At 31.0% G+C, this 24,139-nt stretch overlaps 1 protein-coding gene across 1 annotated transcript; it reads right to left on the bottom strand.

The window, feature by feature from the left end:
- Nucleotides 1-7,867: 7,867 nt before the first annotated feature.
- LOC136975535 (cyclic nucleotide-binding domain-containing protein 2-like) lies at nt 7,868-20,586 on the bottom strand. Its single transcript, XM_067270612.1, has 7 exons — nt 20,510-20,586; nt 19,027-19,330; nt 18,483-18,918; nt 17,292-17,396; nt 17,007-17,197; nt 8,330-8,546; nt 7,868-8,262 (listed from the first exon to the last, which is right to left on the bottom strand). Exons 2-7 carry the CDS (start codon nt 19,054-19,056, stop codon nt 8,039-8,041), a joined length of 1,203 nt encoding a protein of 400 aa, XP_067126713.1. The 5' UTR covers nt 19,057-19,330; nt 20,510-20,586; the 3' UTR covers nt 7,868-8,038.
- Nucleotides 20,587-24,139: the final 3,553 nt, after the last annotated feature.

Raw genomic sequence — 24,139 nt, forward strand, 5'->3', positions numbered from 1 at the left:
TTGCTGACAGAGCATTCAAATTAGCCACGAAAAGATTAGAATGCTGGCTACAGTACATGTTTATTAGAAAAAATTCGAATAAACACGTACTGTGCCTACATCATCCTGTTCATTAACATGCGCTTTCACAATGTCTAAATTTTCTTTCATAAAACCGCATAACAGACACTGAAACGAAACTGTCTGAGCCATGGAGGACGTCATGTTTCTCTCCATTGTAAACTACTACTATTAACAGCCGTTATGCCGTCTGATGGCGCGCACTTCGGCCGGAATATAGAAACACGTTCTGCAAGAATTTTTAAACGGATGCCTCGTGTGCGGAGTGCGAATAAAAGAACATACACTTTGACTAGTTTGTGCTGGGCTTTAGACAGATTAGAAGTAAAGGCAGAAAGCTTGCAATTGGCTAACGGGCGAAATTAGACTACTGAAGATCGTCCTTTCTACAAGAATCTGCAAGAAACTTGCAGTTGGCATAGACATTGCTCCGGACTCAAATCTAGGACCTCGCCAGAGTCTGCAAAGGTGAGATGATAGAAAATAAAATATTTCATGTATTATTTCAACATTTTCCAAGTAGAGCTTAATTTGAATAATTTCGTAGTAAGATTTGAATAATGAATGGAATTTATTCCAAACACAAAAGGCTAAGGAGACTCGCTCTCCTCCGGGCACCATACACGCTTTCAATGGTCCTCTGCATGTACCGTATGTACTGTACAATGTATACAGTAATTATAATTAGTTTCGCTTTGAGAGCTAATGAACCATTTAAATTCCGAAATATTAAAAAAAATAGCAAAAATAAAAAATTGTGATAAAATTTTTATGAATTAAAAAATACGAGTGATTAAAATTTTGTAAGTATCTGCACCATGTTACAACTTACATCAAAAACTAGCATTACTTCGAGATTTTTCTCGACTCTAAAGAAAAAATTCCAGCGACGAGCTGCATAACTTTCTCTGCAAAAGAATTTAAAGTTGTATATGGCGATCTGTTACGATATTTTTTGAAAAACTTTCTATATTATTAATTATTATAAATTGGCAAAAACCTTAATTTTGAGAGTAGATACATGTTTTATAGAAAATTATAAATGCTAATGAGTAAAATCTTCATTAAGTCCCACTTCATCAAGATGCGATAAATGATCATCCTCTATCTCCCCATCCCCTGGACCTTTAACCATCAAAATTTAATAGCAAAATTTCAGATATTTTCGACGAAAGACACAACAGTTATTAAGCTTCAAAGTGTGAGTTCCCACATATAACCTACACACACTAACATTTACACGTACAGAAACCTACTTTTTTGTATTTCTCGACGTTTCAACGTTCTACAAGTCCAAAAATGTAAAACTTTTGGAAGGACATCTTTTAACCGATCGTCATACTTTCCCTCCGTTATATAGGCTATAACAGCAGAGAAAGTAATATTGAAGCATAAGATATAAAACATTTTTTCCAACACTGCGATATAATATTCATTCGGTCTTTTACGCCTCATATGAGACATTATTTGAAAGATATTAATTCATCCGATGCGACAAAGACCTTCAAAACTGCTCAAACGTAACTTAGTTAAGACGTGAATCTATTCAATAAGAGTTTCATCATAAACTAAAGAATATACTTAATTTTTCGATTCCTTCTGGTTGGCCGATGACCTACAAAATCTGTTGAATTTGTAGGTCATTAGTCAGCGATAGATACAAAATAATAAACTAACAGAGACATTAAACATTCTGAGGTTACGAGTTAGTTTTAAAATTTACTGTAAAGTTTTAATTGTATATTATAAAACTGTTTTGAAAATATGACTTTGAAAGTAGTCGTCTTTTTAAAGAGAACGTAGTTTGCTCATATTTCTTTTTAGAAAGATCCTAAATACTCGTATGTATTAAAAGCTGTAATCTAGCACTAGCAAGATTCCCCCCCCCTTTTTTTTATACCTTTTTAGCCGTATTTCATTCATAAAAATGCCCACAAATGCAATATAATATTATGTATAATATATTATCATCTATATCTATGTCCATTTTATATATATATGTTATGGACGATATGGATAGGGAATTATTTATAATGCCCAGCCATTATGAATAACTCATTTAATCGGTTGTTGAAGCGGTTATTCATATTACTTAATAATTGCCCCACGATCGTTCCTTTTATCAAAGAAGAAGAAACTACTTTAAGAGGTAAAAATAAAATTAAAATGTCCCACCAGATTAACTACTGGTAGCATGAATTTAAAATTTGATACTAAACGCAACTCAGACACGAGTGCTGATTGGCTAGTGTGTATGTCGGATGATCATTCTTCAAGGTATTATCACCTTGCCCGACCAGGTGATAGCAGTATTCATAGTGACCGATCAATCTGATAAATTATGTCGTGCCGGTCATCTATATAACTCCTTTCGGGGTAAAATTTTTGAGTTGAAATAACGGGACTTTCGGTTTGCATCGGAAGTTCGTATATAGTTAATCGGAGCCTCCTGCCCCTAAGCTTTTCACATCCGGTCTCGACTTTTATCTATTTAACTTCGTTTTCGATATTAAGGAAAACCAAACAGACAGTGGGAATTTATTGATCTACAAACTTTTCAAATTGCAGCCCAATTGTTAGATTTACGTGATTAGCAAAATTATTTAATAATATTAACAATAAGCTAGTTTTACATAGAAGTCCTCCGGGAGATTTCCCTTTAGGCAGATCGTCCAAGTGTCGCTTTGCAAGCACCAGAGAAAATTTATACCTGATGAAGATGGAAGAAAATGCTGTGTCTATGAATTTAGTCTTTACATTTTGATTTGTACAATGTGCCGGTCCCAGAACTTGTGAAGTCCCACGCAAATTTATGTAAAAGTTGCGGCACTATGAATAGATTTCATTCTTAAAAGTTAGTATACTAGTATTCAATATTACAGGATTACTATTTATGTTTAAATTAACAGGTAGATATGTATGGAATAGTTGTCTCTATAGCAACAAATTTCACTTATAATATATAAACAATTTTTTAAAAGAGTTTTAACTGACTGTCACACGCGATCTCACCTTTTTATACTTTTACAAGTTGAATGAAAGATCACGTGATTTTATAATAGAATACGCAATGACGTATTTATATAATATTGCTATGAAATTCTGACTATTTACATTAAAATTGAATTTGTTTATAAGCAGAAACTGAAAACAGCTCGCAAAAAACAGTAGGCTAAATGTTTTCACTAAACAAGGAACTGCGAAAAACTGGATTTAAATCTCACTTGCGTATTAATTGACATCTATTATGTCATTATTATCAGGTGTAGGTGTCATTATTATTACCACGTATCAAGGTCGACTGAAAATTATATTTATAGAAAGGGTTTTTTTTTCTTTAACTACATCTACTGTTATCGGTACTATATTTGAAACGTGTTACGCTTATATTAATTAATTAATTAAATAAACTTAATTATTTATTAACATAACTTCCTGTGGATTATATTTTACTTAGTAAATAATTGTTAGATACAAAGAGATAACTGTAAATGTTTGTTATCTTATCTTAATTATATTTATTTAAAATATTTATGGCTGTTATAACATTGAATAAATGCAACTGTAATTGAAGCTTACTTGTAATGTTGAGCCATCAGGCACGTTTTTAAGTAAATTTGACGCCATTCTTTAGAATTTTTTTTTTTTTGTAAAACTAAAATAGTGACGTCAAATTGACGTTTAAATGTACGCTATTCCAACCAATCGAATAGACTCATTATTTTTTGATTCGTCTACTTTTCGTCACAGTAGAATGCTTTGATTTTTCCATTGCGTAACAATATATTGAGTTTTGTAATGTCGTGAATTTACACGATATTTCAAACTAATTTTGAAATAATTTCTGTTAAATATATTTAACGTTACCTTGATAAAAAGTAGATAAGACATATTACATACAATCAATATCCAGAACTATTTTTATGGAGTACAACCTCCCAAAAGTGCTCTGGAATCCTAGAGCACTTTTGGATAAGGTTGTACATACAATGGCTATTGTTTGGTACATTCAACACTTTAGAACAGCGTTTCTCAAAGTGGGCGATAACGCCCCCTTGTGGGCGGTGAGTAAATCTAGGGGCGCTGGAGGCAGGGTACTGAACGGTGATCAAAGGTAAAAGTTCCCTTTCCTCTGTCAAACGGATAAGAGGAAACATTGCATTTAATGGTTTCCAGATGTCGAGAACAATGTACGGTAAGGGCACAAAGTGTGAGAATCATAGAAAAGTTTTCCTAAAAATATTTCCAATCCTTTCTCACACGGGGGCGTTGGGTATAACTTTATGGAACAAAGGGGGCGGTGGATCGAAAAAGTTTGAGAATCACTGCTTTAGAAGTTCCACTGTATAAAACTTACATCGACAATAAAACCGGTTTCTGATGAACCCGATTAACCGGTTTTAATGAAAACTGGTTAACTGATTTTTAGAATTTCTAGTTTTTCCATCACTAATGTATACGATCTCCTAGCTATTTACTTTAGAAATGTTTGTGTTTATTTGATATTATAGGCTTACAGCTGCTGAAAATATAAAGGATATTGCTTAAAATTATTATTCAAAGCAAAATAATATATTTTTTTTTCTTTAAGGTATTTGAAATATATATATATATATAAAACATATTTAAACTTTTATAAATGTCACTTTTTTCCTCAAGATTTATAGGAAATTCCAAGTTATAATAGAGATCGTGATGCCATTTCATATGTCTAATTTTAATACTATCGATCACATTGTGAATTCTAAATATTAATTCTTATAATATACAAATTTAATTCTAACGAATACCTAGATATTATTAATATTTCTAAGAAGTTCTCATTGACAAATGTGCAATTTTTAAAATTATTTTAGATTTTTATAAGAAGGACGATACTTTATTTGTTTCTACAAAACAACGGAAATTTGGATAAGAAAAATGAGAATGTACAGAAGTAGTTTGAAGGTGTATACATTCGTTGGCAAACGAACTTTCTTCCAAACGAATCACCTGAAAATTTCACATATCACATAACAATTTATTTGCCAGAACGTATACAACTTTCTCCGTTAAAAGTTAAAGCAATAATTCAGAACAAAGACAAAGTCAGAAATTGTCTTCAACACGCCAATATGTAATTTATCATAGTAAATTTCCTTGAAGTTTAGTTGTTCATTTCTTAAATTACCTACGATATTTGAAAATTAAAAGAATTAAACTGAAAAAATTTCAAACTTGTGTTCTTTCTCACTTTGAATTTTTTTTTTTTTTAAATTAAAGATAAATATTGTAAAATTATGCAGAATTATTGTTAGGAAAATGCAATTCAGTTCTTAAGTTCTGTTCTTGAGAATATAATTGAATATATTCATCAAACTCGGATTAACAGTACTTAAAGGTGTTTTCAGGAGGAACTAATTGCTTCATATAGTTACTTAATATAGAATAAATATATGTTAAAAATTAATTTTTATACATATTTTTGCATTGATTTATATTTGAAAAAGAAAAAGAAAAAAAAACGTTAAGACGTTTCCGTTTTTCACGGGAAATAGGCGACAATCCAGATCGTTAGAATTACATAACTCAAGTCTGTGACGTTGGGCATTTCGCGGCTCGACAGAAGAATGTTTGTATTTTACGCATTAAGTTCGACATAGCATAAAGAAATTAAATTTATAAGTTTATAATAAGTATTATTAGGAACTCGCTGCATCTATGATACAACTTCGGATCAAGAGATCCCGACGGAAGTCGTTCATCACCGTACGCATGTTTTGCATTGTTTAAGGGAATACGATGCTATTTTTAGCATTATCACTGAGCATTTATAATAGAATATCGCTCTACTTAATTAATACCAGCAAATATTTCTAAGTGAGATCACGTGAATATTGTACACCGTATTATTGATATCGGTTTATCGTAACGATCAATTCTATATCGATTTATCGTTCTATATATTAAGGTAAAATTTTTGAATGAAAATCACGTGACTTCCGGTCTAGATCGGAACTTCTTATATAGCTAATCCGGGCCTCTGATCTCTAAGTTTCCATATCTTGTCTCAATTTTCATTTATCTAACTCCGTTATCGAGATTAAAGAAAGACGAACGGACAGACAAACGACGATGGGAAACGTGTAGGTTTGCAATTTAAAAATTGCAGCCGAATTAAGTAATTCGATTCTGGATAAATTCTTTCATTTTTATTTTCAAATTATTTTTAAGAGGTTAAAAGTTATGGAGTTATGGAGAGAGCACAGGAGTTATTAATTAAGCTTCAAAATCTTGCCCTCAAACATACACCGACTCTAACATTCATACATATAGAAACCCCACTTTATATTTTGCATTTCTCAACGTTTCATGGTCCCACTTGCCCAAAAATGTAAAAATTTTGGGAGACATTTTTGACCGATCACTATGCTTTCCCTCTGTTGCATGTAAGTTAACAGCCGGGAAAGTATCAATAAAACAGAGATTTTTCTATTGTTTCTACTCGAAATTTATTTATAAATAATACGAATATAATTAAATTGAAATTAAATTTGCAACAAACAAATATAAATTGTTTGTTGCAAATTGGAAAATATATAATAATAATTTATTGAAATTTTTACAAAAACTTTGCATTTTAATTAATATAATTCATAATAAATAAAGCATTGATGTAAAATTTATGTAAAATGTAAAATTTATTATAATATATCTATTATAATTAGGGTAACTTAAAAAAATATTGGAACATTTAAAAAATAAGGCATTAAAAACAACTAAAATATAAATATTGGTTATTGGAGTGCAATTTCCGGTCGGCCGTCTGTCCGTCTGTCCTTCGCTAATCTCGAGAACGGTGTTAGGTACATAAAAATTGAGATTGGATATAAAAAGCTTAGGGGCTGGAGACTCGAATAACTGCGTACAAAACTTCCGGTCCAGACCGGCAGTTACGTGATTTTTTTCTATTAAATGATTAAAAATTGTAGCCCGTCATTATGACGATGTCATAATAAATAATCGCTCATTTTTAATTATTTATCTTACAGATTCTTTTTATTTAAAAAAATCGTTTCAATAATATGTAGGAATTAATCTTAATATTATAATATTTTAAACTTGCAGGAAAGATTTAAAAATGGCTTAAACATTTCTGAAATCTTAAAATTGGAAGTTGGACATGTGACTCTATTAAATTTATTTATTTCTAATTTTAATATTTATATTAAAAAAGTACATTTAAAATTATTATAGCCTAATATTTAAATATACTTTTTATTAGAATATTTTTCTGATTTTCTGACAAAAATATAATCATTTATTCATTTATTCATTCATCTTCATTCGTTCATGGTGGAGTCCTCGATGACTTAAGAAACTTTTTTCCAATTATCCCTTGATTGTACTATAATTCCTCTGTTTGGAGTTATTCACTGTCTGCATCTATGTGATGCTGGCATACAGTATAGCTATTGGAAATCTCTGTGGTGTCATCTTTTCCACATGTCCATACCATTGCAGTTGTCTTTTGTAGATTTAATTTATGATAGAATCAGAATATCTTAGCTCCAGCCTCTTGTGTGTTTGTTTTTTGTCAGTCCACTTAATATTGTTTATTTTCCTTAACATTTCGTTTCAAAGGCTTCAAATTTCCTAGTGTTTCTATCGTGTCTTCTATTATAGGACTCTATCATCTGCATATTTCAGATTATTAATGTTACAACCGTTTAAGTTGATTCCTTAAGCATTAAGTGTCATTTTAACACTTCTTCCAAGTAGACATTGAAGAGATTCGGCAGCGTTGGACAACTCCTTTGTTGGTACTAATTTTATCAGTTGTTATGTCTGATAATTGTAGTTTCTTTGTGAATTTATCATACTAAAATGCTGAGCGGAGAAACTTTTAGAGATTTCTTTAACTTATCTGTGGTTATGTCTCTTGTACGCTTCATTATATAAAAATATAATAATTAAATTTGAAATAATTTTTACTTGATTATAATATTGTATTTTTAATTATTTTATTCTGTAATTTCAGTAATTTATTTTGTTTACAGTATAAATCTAATACTGTTTGCTCAGAAGGGTAGATTTCATTGTGTATCTGAATTAATTTATCAATGTGTTTTCCTAATCCAAATTTATACATAATAGTTTTTGGGATTAACAAACATGATACGTTATCCAATGCAATAAGATATGTTTTGGAGGTATCCTCTCCTAAAAAGAATAATAAATAATGGATAAAGAAAATATTTTTTGATATTACATAAAAATTGTAACTCACCTATACCAAAATAACTTCCGAATTTTACGATACAAACTTCTAGCAATGCTTTATAAATTTCTCCTGCAAAATTATCAGGTGTTACAGGCAAACGGTACTGTACTTCTCCCAATTTATTAATATTTAATGTATAATTCACTGCACGAACAAATTTACAACTACCCGATATTATAAAATATATATCTTTCGATTGTTTATCGGATCCACCAATAATAACCTGTAATTAAAAGCTTTTAATTAATTAATATATTATACTTTATATATAAAATATATATATATATCGGGCCATATTAATATTATATATATATATATCGGGCATATATATATATATATATATAAAATTGCTTCATCACCCAACCACCTCCAATGTGGGCCTGGTCAAATCACAATAAATATCAAAAAAACCTTCTTAATGTACAAACTACGAAAAGATTTTAACGTAAATATTTAATTATATAAGTACTGAAAGAATATACAAACATTATATTATAATATAATATACACAAAATGCATACGTTTAGAATTGAGATATGTGGCTTATAACAAGAAAAAGTATCTATAATCGTGGATTGTATGGGCTGTAACCTATTAGAATATAGCGTATATATATATACAGTTATTATATTATATTATATTTTTAAGTGCTCTCTAAAAGTAAAAAGTTTTATCTTTGTAAAATAAACTTAAGAACTGATCAAATATTGTTTTACGCTGTGATTTTAACGTAATTTTTCAAGAGTTTTATTAGATATATTCTTAACATCAATGCAAACTTTCAAGCATCTTAACAGATGCTTAAAAGTTCGCATTAATTAGGACAGGAGTCACCAACTCCAGATACCTCGTTGCACGCGAATAAGTTTCCTTGCATGTTTGATCAACTCTAAATAGCGTGTTAAGAATTGATAGCCACCACTACAAACATTAGACATTTCTCTGTCTCTAACAAATATTTTGAGATCCTATTAATTTATTACTAGTAAAATGTTACGGATTTAATTTTAAAAAGTAATAATGGTTGTGACACGCAAAAAAGTTTGGGACCTAATACTGAACATGTGGCACCCAAGAAGAAAAATGTTTCATACCCTTACAAAAAATCTAACAACGAGTTGCTTAACTTTTTCGGCAACATTTGGTGCCGCCATCTGTTCTAATATTTTATTTTAAAAACTTTTTATATTTTTAACTATTAAAAAACAACAAAAGCTTACTTTTGAGAGTAGGGATGAGTTTTATAAAAAAAATTGTAAATGCTAATACAGTAGAGCATCGAATATCCGACTTAATTGGGGACTGGGATTGGTCGGATAACTGAAAAGTCGGATAACCGAAAAGTATGAAAAAATACATTATTAGTATAGTGTATTAGACCTGGTTTAAATACTATCCTCCCTTTCATGGTCGAGCCAGTGCTGCCAGCTAAAATATGCAAAAATTTAACAAAAATAATATTAAAGTAGCCAAGACATAACCAAATATTGTAGTGCCACATCACTAGCGGACATTTGAATTTGCCGACTAGAACGCGGTCGATTAACCGATAAGTCAGTTGATCGGGGGTCGGATAATCGATGCTCTACTGTAACGAGTGAAATGTCCGACTCTACTGGAGATACACACGACCCCCATTATTCCCCCACCTTCTCGATCTTTAACCACCAAAATTTAATAACATCAACCCCCCTAACAAACAAACCTCCCTGCAAAATTTCATAAATTTTCGACAAAAAGCACGGGAGTTATTAAGCTTCAAATAGGGTGAATAAAATAGGGGCTCCTCCACACACTAACATCCATACATACGATTTTTTTTTCTTTTCTTTTTTTTCATTCCTGGACGTTTCAAGTTTCTGAGTCCAAAAATATAAAAATCTTGGGGGGGGTTATTTTTTTGACCGATTGCCACATTTTCCCTGTGTTATATATAACAGTAAGTAAAGCAAAAATTAAAATATTTCTGTTCCGTAAGAAATACTGAATAGTAAAATAAACTGGAATTTTTGCAACTGTCTTACCAAATTTCTTTAGTTTTTGTGAATTTAAATTTATTTTTCCTATTATTTTAAATTTCTAACAAACAATTATTTATTGTGACATAGTCACAATGCAATTTTTAATCGTCTTTTAATTTAAAAAAAAATCACGTGATTTCCGGTCCAGATAGGAAGTTTGTATGTAGTTAACCGGAACCTCTGGCTTCTGGCTTCCGGTTCCGGAAGCTTTCCATAGATGGTCTCTATCTGTTCTCGAGATTTCGAAGAGCAGACAGCACCTGTGGGAATGTATAGATCGTATTTGTTTTTTTTTTTTTTTGTGCGAATTATACAACGAAAGTTAAATCCAAATCTGAGAAGTTATTGCCATTTGGCGAAAAAAACTATCGGTAGCTTAATCCCTAAGTATTTAACAAACACCAGTCGATTTAAAGATCCGAACTGTATTGATTCACATCTGTATTTTTAAATTTCTCTCATCTCATCCCTATCACAGCTTTCACGCAACAAATAATAAGATGAGGGAGTGAACAAAACTTACTACCATCTTCTTTCCGATTTGGAATGAATCTAAAAGCAAAATTATACTCTCAAGTATGTCACTTTATACAGTATTTACATTCAAACATACACAATCAATCGCTCACGTGCAAATACACACGCACGCACACACGCGTGCGTATATAGTAAACATTCATACAACTCCTGGCAAACTTTGGTATCATCATAGCTGTTCATTTAACTTTCAAATATGTAAACAGAAGTTGCTCTGTAACTGATGTTTTTACTAGATAAAAAGTGTCATAATGCTTATTAAATCACACAATATAATTAAATTTATAGCAACTGTATTAATTTATATTACCGGTATCTTATTTATAAACATTTTTGAAAACTTTGTATTCATCATGTAGGCTATAAAGGAAAAGAAACATGTACTCAAATCTTTAAATTTCATATACACGTAACTTTTTTTAGAATATATTGGCATTGTTCTTGTGTATAGAACAACACGTGTAATTTTGAAGTGCCAACTTTGACTGTTAATATCTCCACGAATAATGAGCCGATTTGGATGAAATTTAAAATATTTAGTGTCTACGATGAGTACTATGGACGTGTTAAATTTTGAATAAATTCGTTGGATCGTTTTGGACTTACGTGATAGGCATTTTGTCGCCTAGATTTACAAGAAAGTAGCCTATAGCGACACCGAGCTACCGAACAACTTGGAAGTCTGCACATGTTTAATAGTTCTTTCCAGAGTGACCACTTCCTGTTTGCCCTTTTGAATGCTTTATTTAAAAATATAGTGTTTATAAAATAATATCCCATTTTAAAATTTTGGCATGTTATTTATTACTCAATCAGTTATCACATTACACGAATTACTGCAGGCTATCACGTGACTGTCAGATGATTATGGAATTATCATGAAAACTATTTGTAATATGAAGTTATTAATTGAAAAATACTTGAAATACTATTAAAAAAACAGTCGGAATCAGCTTGAAAAGTGAAACTCGGCGAAAAACATCTAAATAAAGAAAATTTTTTGAAAGTTGTATAAAAATAGTGGAATCAGATTTGGAAGTAAGACTCAACAAGTGAATAAAGTGCACATTACGCAGACTGCAACTACAGGAAGTTTTGGATGAAGCAGTGTCACCATCAGGGCCGGATTAACCCACTTTGGGGCCCTAGACATTTTCTTCTTACCGGGCCCCCTCCCTCTTCCACAAGAAGAAACATAAGAACACATTTTCTTTAGATTTTAGAATTCACAATAACCATATAAAAAGCAATATATTTTTGTTTATTATATACAGTTTTAGTTTATTATATACAGTTGTCCAACAAAAAGTAAACTATCTTATTTACAAATCTTTTCAAAATAGACAGTTTGACCGGGCCCTTCACAAAACCGGGCCCTAGACATTTATCTCATTTGTCTATGCGATGATCCGGCCCTTGTCACCACGATAATTAATCAGGAAAACATGCATCATCACAGAAAATGCTTCGAGCTTTACTTCGTGTCTTAAAGTTCCTTCACTAATATTGCTCAAAAGTACGCTAATCTTCAGCTACAAAATTGTTGTAGGTGCAAAGACTTTAAGGCAAGTACAGCTTCAAGCCTTTTTCTGTGACGATACTCGTTTTCCCTATTTATTATTCATGGTAGCATTGCTTCATCCTATAATTGAAGACTGTGTAGTGTTGTACTGTACACTCTAATCACACGTTGAGTCTTACTGTTAAATCTAGTTCCAGTATTTTCATGCTTCAACTTTCAAGTTTCCTTTATTTAGATTTTTTTCGTTGAGCTTTACTTTTTAAGCTGGTTTCACCAGTTTTTATGAGATCTTTATTGCGGTGAACAATATTAAAATAAATAAAACTTATGGTAAAAGTAAAGCAATCGCCACAAGATATATAGAAAAGACCAATCAATATTTTTTGAAGAAAAGAATACCAAAGAGAAGTTGCGAGATTATAAAAGAAAAACAGCCCTAAATTTTGTTTTCATGATCGGGAATAGACAATAAAATTATGCGAGCAAACATCCCGAGAAGTAATTCCGATTACCATTTTATTCCAATTATACATATTTTTGGAGGGGGAAAATAAATAAACAGAATAGATTACATTTTTAACAATTTAAAATTTAAAATTTTACTAAAACACAATTATAATAAAGTGATAAAACGTATTAGCAACAAAACCGGTTTTCGGTAAATAGCGATTATTGCAAAACCGAAAAACCCGATGTTACAGGCAATGAAATAAACGTCGCTGTGTTTACTTGTAAAACCTGATACGCTAGGCACGTTTTATGAGTTTGTAATGAGGAATCACCCACATTTAGAGGCACAGTGAGCACCCAGTTTAATCTTCTGGTTGATGACATAGATTCCGTATTATTGCAGTTTCTATACATTGAGCAGTTACGTCCGGTATGGCGGGTCTCCCGGAACGTTGTGCATCGTGTACCTACATTATTTGGTATCTAACAGTCTGATATTAGCCCTGGTAGGAGCAGACTTGCTGAATTTCTAGGTAAAGTTTGTCTGTATTTCCGTGTAAATTAATCCACTAAAACATGCGCAAACAATAACGATTCTCTTTTCTTCGGATCAGCATGTTTCACATGACCGGCATACAAATGATTTTGTTACCATTATCACAAAGAGGATCGAGACCCTTATAATCACCATATATAATAATAAAACATTAATTCTGCTTAATTCAAAGCAGTTTTTAAACCGGTTTTGTATCCTCAAATTTCTGGAATAAAATTGAAAAAGCGTATGTGTGTATATATAAATAAATATAATCGATTTCAAGATGTTAGCTGTGATAAATAAATGAAGAAATAAAATAAATTACAGATATTCCTTGCTTAACGTGGGATTTGATTAACGCGCGAAATTTCTCCTTCAAATATTTACAAATAAAATAACATTTGAAGGAGAAATGTAGAACTCGATTTAAAAGAAATTCAGTAACCAGTTGCGGAAATAAAGTTAAAATTGTGTTGGCGCCATCTGTTACGAGATTTTATTTTTAAAATTTTTATATTATTAATTATTATAAACGGACAAAAAACTTAATTTTGAGGGTAGAAATGAGTTTTATTGATATAATAATTAAAAAAATTATAAATGCTAATAATGGGTAAAATCTTCTTTAATTTAGATTTCACTCGAGATACGACAAGTGACCCCGTCGTCTTTTAGACAACAAAATTTAACTGCATCGATGCCCCTAATATCAAAACCTCTCTGCAAAATTTCAGAAATTTTCGACAAAAGATACAGGAGTTATTAAGCTTCAAAGTGCAGTGGAGCGTTATCCTACGGGCAAAAGGGACTCCAATTTGCCTAGGTGGGGTCCCAGGCAATTGGGATCCCCACTAACAGGGAACCTCAAACCAATTTGTTATAAGAAAATATTTTCCCAAAAAATTCCCCCGAAGAACATTGTCTAAAGTCAACGCTGTACGTGTTTTCCCTAATTCAAATTTGCCTGGGCCCCATGCAGCTACAACGCGTGGATGAAAAAATGTTTACCTCATACACATTAACTTCCAGAAAAAAAAACCCCCCCACCGAATTTTGTTTGAATTTCTCGACGTTTCAAGGTCCTCCGAGTCCAAAAATGTACAAATTTTAGATTTTTAGATTGATAGTCATACTTTTCCTGCTATATATAACAGCCGGGAAAGTAAAATAAATGGCATATTTTATTATTTACACTCCGAAACCGTGTTTTATAATTTCTTTGGCTCTTTTTCTTTGAGAGCCAAAGACATATTTTATGTCAAATAAAAATTACGAAATGCAATATAATTTCTGCTTAAATGTTTCAAAGTGTAATTGAACAGATGTTTAAATAAAAAGGGAGGAAAGAGAGATAATAATCTCTCTCCCTCCCCCCTTCTCTCTCTCTCTCTCTTTAAATAAATTATACTGTATATATTTAATTTATTTATTTAATCTAGATTTCACGCTTTTAGAATTCTATTCTTTAAAAAACTATAAATTATAAAGTAATATTTAACTAGTAAAACTAACAAGCCACATCTAAAACATATTAAAAATATACTTTTATAAAAGACAACCCGAAAAATTATTATAAGAACAAACAGTAAAATATATTTTGGCATCTTCGACCCTTTACGAGTTTCTCAACCAACCAAAAATTCTGTAAAAACCCGTAAAAAATTCAACTTTTTCTTATATAAGAATCGATTATATTTTATAAATAATTTTTTTTAAAAAATATATATTTTTATAGGACTGATAGAAAACACATCGACAATACCAAAGGATCCCTTTACAGTGCACTACAACATCTGCCACTGAAACTAAATCTGATACAATTATCTTATATAATATAAATATTTAGTCGCTTACATTTTCATTCCTTTCATATTTTACTGTGTTATTTGATATATTTTCTACGAGAATTTATTTTTTTACAAATATTTTTCGACAAATAATTAGTCGTAAACTAATATTTAACGTCAATTTACAGAGAAATGGAAATTCGTATTAGTCTGCCAGAGAGGCTTCTAAGCAGATATAAAATTTTCTGCCTGATAAATATCAAACGGGAATAATGCGCTATATCTTTGGATCTGTAAATCCATCACACGTGACATTATGACCTTCACCTTATAGAGATGAAGAATTAAACCGAGCAAGAGAAATATGATCAGGTTTAATGCTTCGTCTCTGTAAATGAGAACCGTTTCCTACGTTTTCGAAATAAAAAATTAAATATTAAATTTAAAATAATAATAAATGTTTTTAAATTATATTTATTTTTATAATTTATTTTAATTTTATTTATAAGTTTAAAAGTACTTAAGAAGTAAAAAAATTGGACTGTTTAAATATATATATTAATTTAACATTTAATGGACCTTAAATATTTGAAATGGCTGAAATTTTTCTTATTAAATTAGATATAAAAGACTTTCTTTTTCCTTCATTTTAATCGATATTAAAGTATTTTGTATAAAAATCCAAAAATACCAATATCTTTGGTTTGTTACATATTTTATAATCAATTATCTTTAAAATAAAATTAAAAAATTCAGTATGGCATTTTAGACTCATTTTTACAGTAATTTATTTCACTTTAGAGTAATAATCTATATAAAAGTCAAAATATGTATGTATGTACTGTACCTGTATGTTTGTTTGTTAAGCAAATGCTTCTATGCCAATGGTATTCAAACATTTTAACAGTGCGACCGACCCCAAGGTAATTTTCCGCGACCCCAAATGGGGTCGCGACCCATAGATTGAATACCACTGTTCTATGCCGTTCAACGTATCCTCACCAGATTTGGTATGAATATTCTTTGACACCCTAGAAGAAATACCCGTTGTGGGTCCCCATCCTCAACAGCCCTTAAAGCCTACGCCCTATTAACTTATTATGTATGTTCGTTAGGTGAAAGGTTCTATACCGTTTAACGTATTCGCGCCAAATTTGGACGAATATTTTTCGAAACTCTAGAAACAATATTGTGAGGTCTTACCTCCAAATACCTCTAAAGAGCACTCCTTCTTAACTTTAGCCTGAGCAATTGTTTTTGTGTTTTGCAGTTTCATTGTTGTAAATACTCGAGTCGGTAAATGTACATTTTAATTACTAAGACCATTGTTTTTTTATCGCCCTCTCCCAATACAACATCGCCAATCCTTCATCCCCTCAAAACCCGAGCAACGCCGGGCACACGCAGCTAGTAGTAAATATATTTACTGTTACAATAGTACCCCTATTATACGAAATAATGTAGATGTCTCGGATAAAACGGAAGACCGTAGCCGTTTCGGAAATTAGTGTATTTACTTACGGATAATGCGCAACCTCGGTTAATCGGAATTCTACTGTATTTCCAAAAAGTATACAGAATAACAGCCAATTCATTACAATGATTTTTATGTAAAAAAGTTGTGGACTTTTTTCTGTATGTATGGATGTTTTTTAGTGTGTGTAAGGGGGACGATTTTATTCACCCATTCACCCATTTTGTAGCTTAACTCCTGTGCCTTTTGTCGAATATTTCTGAAATTTTATAGAGAGGTTTGGGTATAAGGATCATTCACGCTAGTAAATTTTGATAATTAATTAATTAATTTTATATAATGAAACTTTAATACCTTATCTTTTGGATACGTCATAATTTTACTGTATGTGCTGATAATTCGTATTTGTTGCTCATCCAATTCAATTTCATTAAAAGTGGGCATCTTTAATAATAATCTTTGCCTTTCATTTATATCTTTCAAGATGATATCACTTAATAATTCGTCGAAATCATCATTTTCAATTACAAAAAACTGAGCGAGTTCTAAAAATAAATATTATTTAATTATTTTATACAAATGATTGAAGAGAAAATCACATTTTGTTTCATATAATTTAAGTAATATAAAATAAATTACCTTTAGTAATAAATGTAAATTCTCTTTTGCTCTTTTGTATCAAGTCTAACTCAGCGAAATAGCATCCTTCATCGATTTCGGCTAGTTCTATCTCATTTATTTGATCTGAAATTATTAACAAAAGACTATATTAATAATTCATCTAATAAAATTTATACCCAAAAATTAATGTGTAGAAAAATATTTGTGAACGTGGGCGTCTGCCAGGGGGGGAGCAAAGCTTGAAGACAAGTAATTACATCAATATATCCTTGCCCACCATGGCCGGGTGGATAAAACTACTAAACACTGGTCGTGGTTTCGCACCTGGTTGTTTTACGAGTGTTTTACGGGTTTTCTTTTAAGGGAAACTGGCTCGTATTTTGGTGTTACATTTGTAACACTTAAATAGAAACCAGTTTCCTTTAAAAGACCTCCCGGGAGGCATTTCTCCCCTCTTGCCGTATACCAGTAAAACCATATCCAAACATCAATATACTTTTAATGTATATTATGTTTGCTATTAATATAATGTATTATTCAATGCTTTTGGGATTTTTCACGAGTAGACTATAGAATACAGCATTGCATCAATTCAAAAAGACAGACAAAGCATCCCATGGTCGAGGTATATCTCATCACTTTTACGATTGTAATCTGCAAAATTTTTTACTCAATCAACACGTGCCTCGTTTGCCTCCTCTGCGGATGCTCATGTCTGTGTGAAATCTTAATTGTTCAATCAACTAATTATATATATGTGGATAAGTTTAATTGAAGATATTCAAATCCAACACTAAATAAAGTCGAATGTATATTATTGTAACATCGTCACAATGCAGGGGTGTAATTTTTAATCATCCTTTAATTTAAAAAAATACGTGACTTCCGGTCTAGACTGAAAGTTAATATATAGTTAATCGGGCCTCCGGTCCTAAGCTTTCCATATCTGGTATCGAATTTTATCTATTGAGATTAACGAAGGATAAACAGACGGACAAACGGACGGACGATAGTATCTGCAATTTTCAAATTGCAGCTCAGTAAGCGAAATATCAATGAAATTCTTGAAATAAATCCCGTTAAATATGTTTGTTTATGTATAAATCCAACATTGCTTCTCTACAAAATATTTATAAATTTAAACAGTTGATTAAAATATCAATTTAAACGAGAATTTTGAAATAATAAAAATGATTTTTCACAACTTACTTGTAGTTAGATTATGCTCCGAATACGAAACAGAAACTCTTCCGTTAATTATATAATACATGTAAATTGGATTGTATCCTCTTCTGACGATAATCCTTCCTTTTCCGAGAGACTGGTAATAAATAATTCTGGAAATTTTTTCAAGCAGTCCTTGATCTAATCTCATAAAGAATGGCAAATCTTTTATTGCATTAAGAATTTTCGTAATATCTTCTCCCGTTCTGAGAAAACTAGGTTTTGTTGCTAATTGAATAACTGCTTCAGGAATTATCTGGCGAGTCTCTTTCAATTGATAATTATTTAAATTACGGTTTTTTATTAAATATTCATTTGTCGTTTCTATAGAATTTTGCATCGTATTTTCTTGAAATTGGTGGAGAATATCTCTGTTCCATATTACAAACTTGACTACTTCTTGGAATCGTTTTAATGGCGCCTGAAATATATTTATAAAATTTTTATACGGCACATAATTCACAAAAATATAGAAACTTACGAAAATTATTATAAAGACAAATGTCAATTAAATATTTAAATTACTTACTTTAGAAGATGTCCCGCATAATTTCAACATTCTTGCAGACTTGACGTCAAATTAACGCTAAAACAAACCAATTTACACCAAGTTTTTGGAGCATTTATAGAGATTTATTAAAATATTCTGCATGCGAAATTATAAAATTTTAAAGTATATATTTTAATTCCATTTTTATTATACAAATATTCTTCGAAATAAAAGCAAATACTGTACATCCATAGGCTATAGCAAACACCAAACACATATTGCACATTATTGATCCGTGACTAACGTGTTCATATGTCTTTCATTTTTAATAGCTCCCTGGTAGCTAGACATAAACAAAAAAACAGAAAAAATAGCTGAAACATATTTCTTTTAATATTTACACGATATAAGTAACTAAATTTTAAAATATACTCCCTATTAATAAAAAAAATATAACACTTAAATGCTCTGATCTTAATTTTTTTAAATCTATCTATACAGATATAAACATGCACATCAAAACCTGTCTAAAGCGGAACCTACCTAACCGGAAAAAGATATTCGGAAACGTGCAATTTCGGTTTACGAAGGTTTTAACGTACTTTATGCCGATTTAAGCAGGTTTTAACGTACTTTACGCCAGTTTACGCAGGTTTTAACGTACTTTATGCCGGTTTACGCAGATTTTAACGTATTTTATAATTAAAATTTTGTTACATATACGATGATTTTTTATGAATTAAAGTAAAATATTTGTCGAGTAATTTAATAATTGTTATCATGTAGAAAAATTTATCAGTATCGACCATTTTGCGCTTAATTGTAACTTGCGTTATTTATAGAGTATTGATTCATTTTCCTTTCAGAATTTCTCTCTTTTTTTTTATACTATTTATATGACTATAAACATAAATTTTCTGATTTATTTCTACTTTTTCTTATAAATTTAGCTTAATTTTATAGTGGACTATTTGCGTTTACGTTTAATCAGATATTTTATCGAATTAATTATAAACTATTCTTATTGAGGTTGGTATTTAGAATAGTTCCTTAAAAATTAAAAAGTACTGTACATTTTTATTGATTTTTTTTTTTTTAAATAAAAATCAATAAATGTTAGCCAAATATAAATTTTATAGGCTTGCATAATAGAAAAATTAGCCATTTCTTCAAGTTATATAAATTAATTCGTTCGAGAATTTCCAAGCAGACAAGAACAAAATCACATCGAATTTATTCATTTAACGATCTGATCGAATTTGAATACCTAGCTTCAATTTTTAACCGATTTTTAATTAAAAAGTCACGTGACTTCCGGTGTCTCTGGTCCCAAGCTTTTGTTATCTGGTCTCGACTTTAGTGTCTTGCCTCTGCACATCACACTTCTCCCGATAACAATCGAATCATGCCGGTCGTGTAACTCCCTTCTCGAAATTAACGAAGGACAGACAGCGATACGGACGACAATGGGAGTGTATAGTTCTGTAAATATAGAGAGAACCAGAGGCCCGGGCATCCTTACCTTTATAAATAAATTAGAAAAAAAAAATCAAATAAGTACAGGAAAAAGATTTGAATGTGACAACATCTGAGTTTATTCTTCGGCCATAGCGCTAGTGTCATGACAACATCCACACCGGTACATGGGTGAATGTAGATTTGCACGTTCTAATTGGGACTCCTTAATATCTGTTCTAGTTATGCTACTGACTACATATGACTACATATCGGTTTATCTCGATTTTACGCTGCATTAAATGGAATCTATGGTATAATCTATAAGATATGGATTTAGTTAAATGTAACTAAATAATTGACGATTATCAGACTATTTACATGTTAATTTTTAGCCTTGAAATTAACAGCGAAATTTTGGGTAGAGGAAAGCAGAGTCGCCATCTCGTAAGAATTTTAATAACTACAATTAAGTTTTTTAATGTAAATTAATTATTTTAGAAAATTTTAGAAGAAAAAAGATCGAATCAGATGGGAATTAGAAACCTCGCTGTTCTGGTAACGTTTACGTACGTTGTCAGGACTTCGAGTCGTAGCGTAACTATTATTTTCCATGTTTTTGGACTCAGGAGACCTTGAAACATCGAGAAATGATAATAATAATAAAATGTTTGATATTTCTGTACGTACAGGTTTTTCTGTTAGTGTGTGGGAGGCACGATTTTTTAAAAAATTCACTTTGAAGCTGTGCCTGTTGCCTAAAATCTCTAAAAGTTTTTAGGCAGATTCGTGTATTGGAGGAAATGTTTCTAGAAGTTTTCAGGAAAAGAAGATTAATTCAAGGTAATGATGAAAATTATTAGAGATGAAAATAAATAAAGAATGTCGGGAAAGTCTAGCAACAATATTGCTGGCTTTTTTTCTAGTAAAGCTATCAATATTGTGCGCCGTAGACAAAATCGTCTTTTTAATAACCTTCTTACTGAAAAACTAGCCTCAAATTCGGTAACCATTCGTCTGTAAATAGTCCGCTGTTGCTTTTAGTTTTCGAGAAAATAACAATTATTTTCTGCGTAATGCATAAAAGCGAAAGCTTGGTCACTCCGTTGGCGTGCGTCAAGTTCTGTCGCCTGAGGCGGTTGTCTCTTTTTCTTGCACTTAAGCTCGATTTACACAAAAAGTAAGCAGCTTATGGCATGTAATCATTTACACACTAACACATAAGCAACCATTTACACGAAGCGTATACGAGCGGGTTCGAACTTCTCCCTCCTGTATGAAATAACCACCAAAGCTCACAAGCATGGGCATTTGAGGAAATCTTATATATAGTGAGAGGTCTCTTAAAAATAAGCAAATTCCCAAAAAAATTGATCTCCGAGATACTTTAACGTTAACTTTATTTGCTCTACAATATATACGAAAGATATATTTAATAGTATTGTAGCAAACTGATGATTTACACTCTATTTTCCACAACTTTTCATTATTTTTAAAGTAATTTACTTAATTGCTAGACAAGTAGTCATTCATAAGTACCGCTCTCTTAATCTTTTTTTTAATAATGTTTACAATTATAAATTTCCATATTTTTCATACAGAGTTTTTGGTTCGATAAAGTTGTATCAAACAGGATGTCGATCGCCCAACCGCCATATTTTAAAATTCATACGTCACATATCGTACGTGTGATATTGAAAGTTCATATGAATTCATGGTATTAACGTAGCGAAGGATTTATTTATCAATGTATTAATGTGCACACAATGAAAAACTGAAATAAATTGTAGGATTCTACCAGGATTTTTATATCAGGAAGAAGTGATGCATAGTGTCCAGCAGTCTACGCGGTGCTGTATGAGTCTTTAAGGGTCCTGAGCTATTGAACAATTTGAAACCCTTTTTATCTATCCCCTGGCAACGCGGCAACAGTCAGTTGCCTAACGTTTCCAATTACAATTGAATAAAAATAATCAGTTCTTAAAGAAAATATCTAGTAACGAGTTGCGTAACTTTCCGGTTGTTATGAGATTTTATTTAAAAAACAACTTATGTTATTAATTATAATAAATAAAATTGCATGTGACTTCATCTATTATGAGATTTTATTACAAAACCATTTTATATTTTTAATTATTATAAAATGGCAAAAAGCTTAATTTTGAGGGTAAAGATGGATTTTATAAAAAGTTGTAAATGTTAATAACGAATAAAATCTTCATTAAGTCCGACCTCTCTCGACATATGACATACGACCCCTTTATCTCCCTGTCCCTCAACCTTCAAACACCAAAATTTAATAGCACAAAGGCTCCTTATACAAATGCCAAATTTCGTTACTTTATCGTTACCCCATCTTGAGGTAAATAAATGCACACATACACAAATACAGTCATGGAAATTTTTTTCCAGTTTTTAGGTTCAGAGGTGATTACGTGGAGATTGCAAAAAAACGTGGAGATTTGCAAAAAAAAAAAAAAAAAAAAAAAACTCGGAGTGTCAAATTTGACACAATTCCAAAACTTTCCTTTATTATGTATAACAGGCAGGAAGGCAGGAAAGAAAAATACTTGAATACGTGTATTAATGAAAAACATAGCTATTGTAGTCTTAGAAAATGAAAAATAGATGAAGGCCTAAGTCGGAAATTTATAAATTACTTTCTTCCGCAGCTAAATAGAGAATTCAAATTGCTAGATCTAGCTACAAAATAACTGAATTGGCAACAGGTCATTGTATGCAGGTCAATTCTAGAGATTCTAGTATCTGCCATTAACAAGTAAGTAAATTTGTCGATAGGTTCGCTAGCACTGCTTGAACATACAAAGGAGCAGCAAATTTCAAGACTATGTAACGTAAACTCCCACCAGGTGAGGACTGGCCTTAAAATTTCTGTGTGGAAAAAATCATTACCGGCCCATAAATAAAAAAAAAATGACTTTTTTCTATTTATATTTAAATATATTCAAAATACAACATTGACAAAAATTGCAATAAGCACAAGTCTAGAACATTAATTAATTTTTTATTTAAAAGTTTGCTTTGTTGAGCAATAATATTAATGACATCATCAGAATCTACTTCATTTAAAATATCCTTCTCCGTCGACATTAACACGAAAGCTTTTAGATTTTCTTGCGAGATACTTGATCTTAATGAATTTTAACGTAGAAAAGCTCCGTTCACAGGACACTTGTGTTACAGACATGGATAGTAAATATTTGTATGCTTGACCTAGTGTAGAATAAGCACCATTTAACACGTTATATCCGAATAATATATTATAACAACAAATAGGACAATTTTTGCAAGCTTTGCAGTAAGAGGATGAAATCGAATCTTTATCGTTTTCTAGTTGATCATCAGTAGAATGTTCATTTTCGTTTAATTTTATAAAAGTTTCACTGACATTTTCCTTTAAAATATTCCATGACGATTTAAAATGTTGCAATTCTGAAATAATATTGAGTTGCTTCTGGATTAAACTGTAGTAACACTACAAGCTCTATATGAAGTGTCCAGTGAAGTCGGGTTAAATTACCAGATAGTCTTTTTTAATTAGGGTTGGCCCTCGAGTTGGTTTATTTTTGCGTCTTTAGTTAAAGGATGATAGAATCGTTTACGAATGTACTGTACAGTACTGTACATACGTATACTCCCTTGGACTTCGCTTAGTCTTGAAAAGGGGTCAAGCGCG

Source organism: Centruroides vittatus, unplaced genomic scaffold (assembly GCF_030686945.1).
Source record: "Centruroides vittatus isolate TY-2023 unplaced genomic scaffold, ASM3068694v2 contig_1089, whole genome shotgun sequence".
NCBI classification, from domain to species: Eukaryota; Metazoa; Arthropoda; class Arachnida; order Scorpiones; family Buthidae; genus Centruroides; species Centruroides vittatus.

Bases quoted from the DNA above. Each gene is read 5' to 3' on its own strand.
- LOC136975535 (XM_067270612.1), bottom strand. From the start codon at position 19,056: ATGTTGAAATTATGCGGGACATCTTCTAAA. The intron at 18,919-19,026 runs GTAAGTAATTTA...AATATATTTCAG, and splicing joins TATGCGGGACATCTTCTAAA to GCGCCATTAAAACGATTCCA. The intron at 17,397-18,482 runs GTAAGTTGTGAA...TAATAATTTCAG, and splicing joins GGAGCATAATCTAACTACAA to ATCAAATAAATGAGATAGAA.